The sequence below is a fragment of the Callorhinchus milii genome, unplaced genomic scaffold, assembly GCF_018977255.1.
Source record: "Callorhinchus milii isolate IMCB2004 unplaced genomic scaffold, IMCB_Cmil_1.0 Scaffold21, whole genome shotgun sequence".
NCBI lineage: Eukaryota > Metazoa > Chordata > Chondrichthyes > Chimaeriformes > Callorhinchidae > Callorhinchus > Callorhinchus milii.
In genome coordinates this window covers 5,138,823-5,148,421 of record NW_024704762.1, presented here as the reverse complement: position 1 = coordinate 5,148,421, position 9,599 = coordinate 5,138,823, and the positions used below count along the sequence as shown (strand labels likewise).

Here is a 9,599-nt window from a genome sequence, read left to right as displayed (position 1 = left end):
GACTCCATATACCTGCCTTTGCCCCATATCCCTTCGTACCATTACCTAACAACAATCCATCCACCTCCATCTGGAAAATTTGAGTGGATCCAGCGTTCACAACCTTTTGTGGGAGAGAGTTCCAGATTTCCACTACCCCTATGCGGGAAAAAATACTTTTTTTTGGTTTCACTCCTAAATGGCCAAGCTCTAATGTTAAGATTCTAAGATTAGGTGTGGATGGCATGATTCTAGGTGGCTGTGAGGGGAGGGGGATTTGGGTGAAGGTCACACCTGGCTGTACTTTAGGAGACGTCATATTCAGGTGAGCCATTCAACCAAGGTCCCTTCTTTGCTGGTTCAGGTGGAAGTTAAGGATCCCATGGCACCATTCGAAAAGAGAGGGCAGTTTCTCTCTCCCGGAGTCCTTGCCCAACAATCCCCCAGATAAAATTGGTCGCTCACTTCACGGCTGTTTGTGGGACGTTGCTGTGTGTAAATTGGCTGCCGCGTTCGCCTACACAATGTACAGTCACTACACTTCACGGTAAAATCCGGTGAAGTGATTTAAAGATGAACTCCGGACGTGAAAGGTGCTGAACTAAATGAAAGCGCAACAGTACAAGTGTCAAGAGAGGATCAAAGTGAAATTCAGAATTATTTCAGTGCTGCCTCAACGATGCAAAGCTACACATTCTCCTACAGCTCGGAATGAAGGTTATCTCGCTGATGATACTTGTAGTAACTTTGTGGGTTATTTCTCCCACAAAATACACGGTCAATTCACTTTGCAATATATTCTGTGAAGCGCTTTGAGACGTCTCGATGATGTGATAAGGCGTGTGATATGTCAAATGGAAAGGGTCATTATTGTTATATTGCTGGGACTTTGTCTTTCTCAACACATGTGGTCAAAGTCGCTCATTTAGTGCGAAGAGGAATTTCACCTCCACTCCCAGGTATTATAATACCTTCCACGGTCCTGTGATACAGCCACATACCCCAACCTCAAGTTCTGTCCTTGCCACACTTTAACAATGACTCCATATCAGGTGCGGAGGTGCTTTGCAGAGTGTCCGTGGGTGACTGAGAGCTTAGTCCGTGCTCGTGTGGGCTTAATAGTAACAAAAATCATTGACGGTGGGCTGGGAAAGCCATCAATGCTATTTCCTCCCCTGGTTCTAATTTGGAACGTTAGATGGAGCAGCTGTTATTCTCTGTGAGTTGTGCGCGTCCAGATATTGATTGCCTTTTCCCGCGGGTAATGATTCCTTCAAGAAAAATAATAATAAAATTGGTCACTTCAACCCGCGACTGTTTGTGGGAGCTGATGTGCGCAATTGGCTGCCGTGTTTCGCTCACAAAATATAGCAAATTCACTTTACAGTATATTCTGTGAAGTGCTTTGTGGCGTCTCAACGACGTGATAAGGCGCTATGTCAAATTCAAGGATTATTATTATATTATTATATTATAGATACCTTCAAAACTTTGATGAGAGTCACGCATCCCCATTGCTCTCTGGCCGACATGCTATCAGCAGGAAATAGTGCCTTTTATTAACTTTTATCAGCCAGATTAAAACTTTATCTTAAAGGTATAAGTTGCCCTTAGACTTGCCACACACTTTGCAAAGAAGTTCAAGGATTACTCTCATGGAGCCTGCAGGTTATAAAGAAATAATTTGTATTTTTATAGCACGTTATCACACCAAGAGCAGTTTTAGGGGAATTGTTTTCCGGTGATCTGGAGGATTGTTGGCCAGGACCCCATGAGAAACTCCTCTTTCTGTTCCAGCAGGCCTGAGATCTTTTAGTATCCACCTGAACAGGCAAATAGGACCTCGGTATCATGTACCAATTGCGGGAAGAACAACAACAACAATTTTACATTGAGATAGTTCCTCTCACGTTGGGAGGACATCATAATATTAATAATCCTTGAATTTGATATAGCGCTTTTCACATTTTCTAGACGTCTCAAAGCGCTTCACAGAATACACTGTAAAGTGAATTGACTGCATTTTTTTTGTGGGCGAAACGCGGCAGCCAATTGCGCACAGTAGTGTCCCACAATCAGTTGTGGATTGAAGTGACCAAATTATTATTATTTTTTTTCTTGAGGGATTATTATCAGACGTGTGGAGTAAGGAAACTTAGCCAAGGTTTCGCCCTGACCTGCCGGGAATCAAACCCAGGTCTCTCGTTTGTGAGGCGAGTGCCCTAACCACTGAGCTACAGGACTCCACTGACATTTCAAAGTGCTTCACGGAATTGGCTGGGGGCTCAAGCTAACGTAAAGAAAGCTGGGTGGCGAGGGAGGAGAGGTAACCCAAAGATGACCAAAAATGTCTGGACGAGTTTCAAAGGTGGAAAGACAAGGGGAGAAATGGAGGGACTCAGGGATGGAGTTCCAAGAGAGAGGGGATGGCTCAGAATGGCTGAAAGTTGGCTTTGAAAGTCAACTTAACTAAGAGTTCAAGTTCCTGACGTGGGGATTCAAATACTCGTTGATGAGTCCAAACCAAAAGGGCATAAATTTAATACAGTTTAATATAGTAGACCTAATGCGAAGTTCGGAGGAACTTCTTCATGCAGAGAGTGGTGAGAACGTGGAACTCATTGGTGGAAACTGGTTGAAGCAAAAAGTAAAAAACATCAAAATATTTAAGAGAAAACTTTATGAACATATAACGGAGAAAGGAATAGGGGGCTTTAGCTGAGGGGAATGGGAGGGCTGGAGAGTCGTGTGAAGTATAAACACAGGCACAGACTTGTTGGGCCAAACTCACAGGATGGAAGCTGTGGTTGAAGCAGAAAGCACAAAAGCATTTCAGAGGAAACGCGATGCGCACAGAAAGGAGAATGGAAGAGAGGGGTATGGGTTCAGGAGAGGTGGAGACTCATGTGGAGTATAAACCCTGGCTTGGATTGGGCCAAATGGCCTATTTATGTATGAGTTTATATAATTCTGTGGAACGTAGAGGTGGTTATTTTTAACTGGGTCAAGATTTAATCGACCTTCTTAGCATTTCAGAGTGTCCAGAATGTAGCAAATTCTTAAATATATACTGAGAAGCACTTTGGAACATCTGGAAGATGTGATAAGGCACTATATCAAATGCAAGGATTATCATTATTAGTATTATTATTAATGTAGAAGCCAGTTTTCTATAAGTCTCCTTTAAGAAATATACACAAGGTGATGAGGTACAGAAGGGCAATGAGGCACAGAGATAAAGGAAAGGGGTAACGTTTTTCACACTTAATAATAGTTTTGAATCCACTCCCCCTAACTCCTTCAGCGATAGTCTGTCCTTACGGTGGATCCTTTGGGCGATGAGTATTTGCCGTGGCTGACATCAGTTAAATTTTGGCTGTGTGTAGCACCTTGACGTGAAAGACGCTATACAAATGTAATTTTGGATTGTATTGTGTGCAGCGCTAAAACTCAGGCTATAAGCAGTCATTTTGGGAGACTCTTGCAGCACCAGTAAACAAAGTAAACCCTCGCGGTTCCAAATTTCCACAGTCATAGTATTCAGATCATTGTGCGCAATTGGTTGCCACGTTTCTCCCACAAAATACTTTACAGTATATTCTTGAAGCGCTTTGAGGCATCTCGAAGATATGATCAGGTGCTATATCAAGTGCAAGGATTATTATTATTATTATTATTAAAATACAGTCAATTCATTTTATAGTAGATTCTGTGGAGAGTCTCAATAACATGATAAGGTGCTGTATCAAATGCCAGAATTATTATTATTATTGTCTCTGAAATTTGAAATGGAAGACTGGGGCAGAATTTGGGGAAACTTTTAAGTGTTTAATTCAGCGTTAATTTCGAAGCCAGTTTTCTGCGAGTCTTTTCAAACCACGGCTTCAGAATCAAGACTGAATTTCAGATACTTCCAAAATTTTGTACAATCTTAAATCCTGATCGGGACCTTGAACGTCAAAATAAACTCCCAGCCAAACTGGTTAAAAATCTAAGGCAATCTTTAATTTGCTGAATCACAAATCGTTTCCCCTCTCCCCCCACTCCCCCCCCCCCACCTCCCCCTCTCCCCCCCCCCCCCCCCCCCACAGGTTAAACTGTGAAATGCTCACAGACTCCCACAAATCACTCGAGGAACTGAGGGTGCGATCAAAGGCAATCTTTACCATACACGGTGAAACCCAGTTACTTCAGAGTATCCAGTTCACCTTCCACCATCCTGGCAGTCACAGGTACATGTGACTATAAAACTATATGCTGTATCCCAAAATATTATTGTTCCGCTCAGGGTAACAAGCACTTTGTTCTGTGCGAGACTCTTCTTCCCCTGATCGGTTTCCGAGAAGAATGGGTTGTTCCTTTTTCCAAACACATCTTACTTTTGTTTCCAGTGATGGCAGGGAGGACAACAGGAAGTGGTTTGAGAGGAGGGCTGGGGTGGAGGTGGACGGGTGGGCCTTTGAGAGACAGAAAGAGGGAGGGAGAAAGGTGAGAGGAAAGGAAGCGAGAGGCGATGATGAAAGACACAAAGAAGGAAGAGAACGCGGGATGAGAGGGGAACGAGAAAAATAGAACCAGGAGCTGGAGAGGTCTATAAACAGGCGCTAAAGGGTTTGCTTGGTGGAACAGTATGGAGAGGTATTTACAAATGAAAAATAACTATCAGTTCAGCTCACACAGAGACAGCAAGATGTCATTGTCATAGCTGCCCAGAGTTGGACAGAGAGGTTCGATGAATGTCTGCTGCTGGAAGGTGTGTAACAGGGTCAGGTTGTTGCATGACACGTTGTAAAACGAGATGATTCCAGCCTCAAAATCCACAAACACCCCCACTCTGGAGGGTTGTGCTGAAGTCAGTTTGATTCCGTTACGGTTGTGCCAACCTGTCAGGGATCGGGACCAAGAGTAGATGCTCCAGGACTTCTCATTCATGCCTAGGGAGTAGGCGATGTCTCGTCCCCTTCGGTTCAGGCTCTTGTAACAGACCCCCAGCCCCCACCGCCCGTCTCCTTTGATCTGCACCTCCCAGTAACAACGGCCCATGCTCACTCCCTCGCTGCACAGAACCTGCGGGAAGAAGTCAAATCTGTCTGGGTTGTCGGGATACAGTTGCTTCTCCTCGGTTCTCTGCACTGTCTTGTTGTTGTCGGACAGGATGAGGTTGGGAAAGGCCGTGTTGGGATCCAGAATCGGGGAGGATCCATCTGTGAATAGCAGGAGAAATCCAAAGTACACTAAATAGAATCCCATTGAATAAGGCACCCTACAGAACGCACATTTTACAGTATACCCTATGAAGCACTTTGAGATGTCCACCTGAGGTGAAAGGCGCTGTAACAAATATAAGGACTACTATTGGTACTATTATTATTATTATAATTATCATCTCTTTCTCTACTTTGTATAGAAAAATATCGAGCGAGAGCAAAAATGAGAGAGATAGCAACTGAGCCAAGCTGTCACATGGTTTACCAAGAGTGTTGCAAAGCATAGAAGCTTGAAGTCAATGTTAATGTGCCTTTAGCGCTGTACCTGGGACGTCTTTCTGATGTGAAGGTCCCTGCGCAAGCGTAATCTGTTGTACTTACACAATGTAATCATTAGGTTTCTGTTCTTCTCCTTCTGCAAGCACTCCATGCAGTGCCTCTGTATCCACCTTGACAGCTCCTCTAGCTTTGGGGTCTCCAGGGTAGGTGGAGGCGGGGGAGACGAGAAGGGTTCGGACCATTCACTCAATCTGATCAATTGCAGACATTACACGGAGACGTTTAAAGCAAATATTTCACCCGTTGCGCAACTCGCTGCCGCGTTTCGCCCGCAAAATACACAGTCGCTACACTTTACAGTGCGTCCTGAGAAGCGCTTAGAGACGTCGCGAAGACGTGATAAGGCGCCGTATCCAATACGAGGATTATTATTATTATTATTGGGTGCGGGGAGGTGAGCGGAACTGAACTGGCTCCAAGGTGATGTGGTCGGCAACAGAATACCGGAACTGAGACCGCCTTTGCGGTGGGCTCGGTAGGTGCCTGAATCAGGCAGGTCCACAGTACTCCAGGGCACGGCTGATGACAGACCATGATGATGATTCTGAATCAATTATTATTATTATTATTATTATTATTATTATAACTGAAAGTGATACCAACTGAGCCAAGCTGACACATTAACAAGGCGCGTGGAGCATCACAAAACTGCACTTAAGAATTTATTACAGACAATTTGGGGAGGAATTTCACCTGGTTTCAAAGTTTATTCCCTTTCTGTGGCTTTTCAAAGCATCCAGAAGTTGGCAAATTCTTTAACACAGTGTTAATTTTGAAGCTGTTTTTTTTCTCTCTCTACAACCAGAAATAAATGACTTGAAAGTTCAGATTGAATCCAACAATTTTGCCATACAGTGTATTGGACGCTCTAAAATACTACCAAAAAACTGAGCAAATCTCGACTCAGGTGGAATTTCTCCCTGAATGTGCCCATTTTACAATTATAACCTTGCTACCTACTAATTGGGTAGAGTTTGATCGGGACCTAACCTATCTGAATCAACCCTTTCAAACAGATTAGCTCGCATCTGCGCTGTTTCAATCAATCACAGAAAAGAGACTTACTTGTTTGCTATTGAATGAAACGCCTGGAATGAAAGATGAAAAAAAGTGTAGCAGTGACTTACATTTGTACAGCGCCTTTCAGGTAAAGAGAAACAGCTGGGTGCACTTTACTAAATTAGAAAGCATGCGAACAATATAATACATTTACATACTAATTAGAGCCAGAAGTGTCCGCAGAGCTTTATAGGAGATCCTTCAGCTCATTGTGTCTTTCTGTGAAATGAGAAGGGGGAAGGAAACTGGACTGATTACCTGAATAAATATAACTTCTTCTTTCTCGTCGGCGAGTTTGGTCAAGTCATTCAAAAACATCTTGAAGGTTTCTATTCTACTTTCCAGCATGGAGAGCTGGTTGTCGATGCTTCCTGTCACCCGACTCTCCTGCTGGTCCAGGAACTGAAATGCATCTTTCTCTTCTCTCCTAATCATCTTTCTCAATCCATCGTATTTCTCCCGGATGTTTCCTTTCACGTCTTTTATCGTGTCCTTCAGAAGTAGAAGTGTCAAAAAAAAAACAATAATAAATAATAATAATAATAATCCTTGCATTTGATACAGCGCCTTATCACGTTTATTAAGACTGCTAGCAACAGAGCCAGGCTGACACTAATATGAAAGTGTTTCGGGGTTAGGTATAACATGGTTAGATGTAGAATATGGCTCCTTCTACTCTGAACCAACATCAATAACAACAACATCAACTTGCGTTTATATAGCGCCCTTCACCAGGGTAAACGTACAGAGCGTTTCCAGAAGTTTACAATGAGACCTTCTGCGCACATTGTCTCAGATATCTTACAGTGACGTAACCTGTTCCCACTGCGGGATTGAAACCAACCTCAGCTTTCTGCTTTTCATCTTGAAAATGACTAAGGCAGACCTTTGCAGCGTCCAAATTTTGCTGCATCATATCCATTCTCTGCTGTAAACGAGCCTGAAATACAAACGTACACAGCTCTGCGCTGCAATAAAAGGTTACGAAGCACAAATGGAATCTGCAGACGCAGACTGGCTGCCTAGTTTGCCTCTAGTATAGCATTCAATATTAATGGCCTTAAGGCTAAGACCTTGTAAAATTTCAACCCTCTGATTTAATCTTTCACTCGAAGCAGCATTGCAACCTGCTGGCCACCAGTCAGAATTACGGGGATCCTCACAATAAAACTTTGTTAAGGAGCAAAAGACCGAAGGTTCTCCAACAGTTCTGCGTCCACAAGATTGGTTCGGGTGAAGAAGGCCCTACGGCCCATTTGATCTAATCCTTCCAGAACACCCACCCTACCATCTTCCGCAAAGGGTACGGGTAGAAGAGTGATGTGAAATAATAATAATAATAATAATCCTGGCACTTGATATAGTACCTTATCACGTCTTTGAGACGTCTCAAAAAGCTTCACAGAATATATTGTTAAGCGAATTGACTGTATATTTGTGGGCGAAACGCGGCAGCCAATTGAGCACAGCAGTGTCCCACAAACAGTCGTGGATTGAAGTGACCAAATTATTATTATTATTTTAATTTTTGAAGGGATTATTACTCCCTGAAAAGCGATCTGCCAATCGACTAACAACCGGGTTCCTACTTACTGCTAGGTAAACAGAGGCGTGCGGAGTAAAGAAAGTTGTCCAACATTTCGCCCTGCCCGGAGATCGAACTCAGGTAAGCAGAGTGTCAGCGAGAGAATTGTATAACACATACCCTGAGTTCCTTCTCTCCTTCATCGATGCTGGTGCAGTTGTGCTTCTTGTGTTGCCCCACCACCGTGCAGAAGGTACAGATGCAGACCTCATCATCCATGCAGTAAATCTCCAGCAGCTTGTTATGTTCGTTGCACTTCCACAGGGCGATGTCTTCTGCTGCGTCCACAAGAGGGTGATTTTTAAACACGGGGTTCTCGGTGTGAGGTTTCAGGTGTTGCAGACACATGGAGGCTTCGCACTTGAGGCAGGTTTTAACAGCCGGCTGCGGATCATCAGTGCAGTAGTTACAGGGTAGAGGATCCAGGGAGATATCGTGGTTCCTGTATATCTGAGCTATATTCGCTAGCTTCACATTGTCCTCCAGACAGGGCTTCTCCAGGAATTCGGCTTCACATTCTGGGCAGGAGTAAATCTCTGAGTTCAACTCTTTCCAGGTTTTCTCAATGCAGTCACGACAGAAGCTGTGATTACAGCCCAGTATCACTGGATCGCTGAAAATCTGGAGGCAGATGGGGCAGGTTAGCTCCTCTTCTAAGCCCTCTTGAGATGAAGCAGCTGCCATGCCTTAACCAGAAAGGAAAAGAAGCTGAAAGTTAAAGTGTTTCCAGGGGGACGTTGCAATAACACAGTGTTTGCAGAATGTCTCGCAATGAAGCTTTCTCTTCTCCGGGTTTTTTCCCTTCGACTTTTAACAGCGCAAATCCGTGACTAATTAGAGTAATTAATGGCCAGCATTCCGCCTAGTTTTAGTCTGCAAAATTCTACCTAGTTTTAGCCTGCAGGACTGTTTTGTTGCTTTTAAAGTGTAATAATTTCACAGAATTGTGAAAAATTTCTAAATTTAGCCTTAATCTGAAAGTCAGTCCAAGACATTTTGACGTGAGCAGGGCTGGGTGTGCAGATTGGGTGTATATGTTGTGGTTAGGGTTAGGGTTAGGTTGGGCGGTGATGATCTGTGATCAAAAATGACCTAAAAATATTAGCTGAAGAATGGAAGCTTTGAAGCGCTTTGGGACGTCCTCCCGACGTGAAAAACGCTATATCAAATGCAAGGATTATTATTATTATTATTATTTCGCCAAGGTACCAGAAGGACCCCGAGGCCTGAATTCCACCGAATCACACAGCTTCTTACTGCGCATACAGTAAAGTGTAGTAACTCTGTATTTTTTTGTAGGAGAACCCGGTAGCTAATTTGCACACAGCAAAAGTCCCACGAACAGCCACAAAGTGAATGGGGATTGTTGACCAGGTCACCGGGAGACACTCCCTGCCTGGACTTTGGGAATCATGCAACGGGATCTTTAA

The 9,599-nt window shown here is 43.7% G+C and overlaps 1 protein-coding gene across 1 annotated transcript; it reads right to left on the bottom strand.

Annotated features, from left to right (window-relative positions):
* Window positions 1–4,102: 4,102 nt before the first annotated feature.
* On the bottom strand, window positions 4,103–8,853 carry LOC103183571 (E3 ubiquitin/ISG15 ligase TRIM25-like). Its single transcript, XM_042342850.1, has 5 exons — window positions 8,290–8,853; window positions 7,429–7,524; window positions 6,843–7,076; window positions 5,568–5,718; window positions 4,103–5,183 (listed from the first exon to the last, which is right to left on the bottom strand). The coding sequence occupies exons 1-5, from the start codon at window positions 8,851–8,853 to the stop codon at window positions 4,642–4,644; spliced, it is 1,587 nt and encodes a 528-aa protein (XP_042198784.1). The 3' UTR covers window positions 4,103–4,641.
* Between the last annotated feature and the right edge of the window lie 746 nt (window positions 8,854–9,599).

Excerpts from the sequence above, each read along its gene's own strand:
- LOC103183571 (XM_042342850.1), bottom strand. The coding sequence starts at position 8,853 with ATGGCAGCTGCTTCATCTCAAGAGGGCTTAGAAGAGGAGCTAACCTGC. Across the intron at positions 7,525-8,289 it reads AAGGAGAGAAGGAACTCAGG|GCTCGTTTACAGCAGAGAAT; the intron begins GTATGTGTTATA and ends TTTGTATTTCAG. Across the intron at positions 5,184-5,567 it reads AAACCTAATGATTACATTGT|ATGGATCCTCCCCGATTCTG; the intron begins GTAAGTACAACA and ends TGCTATTCACAG.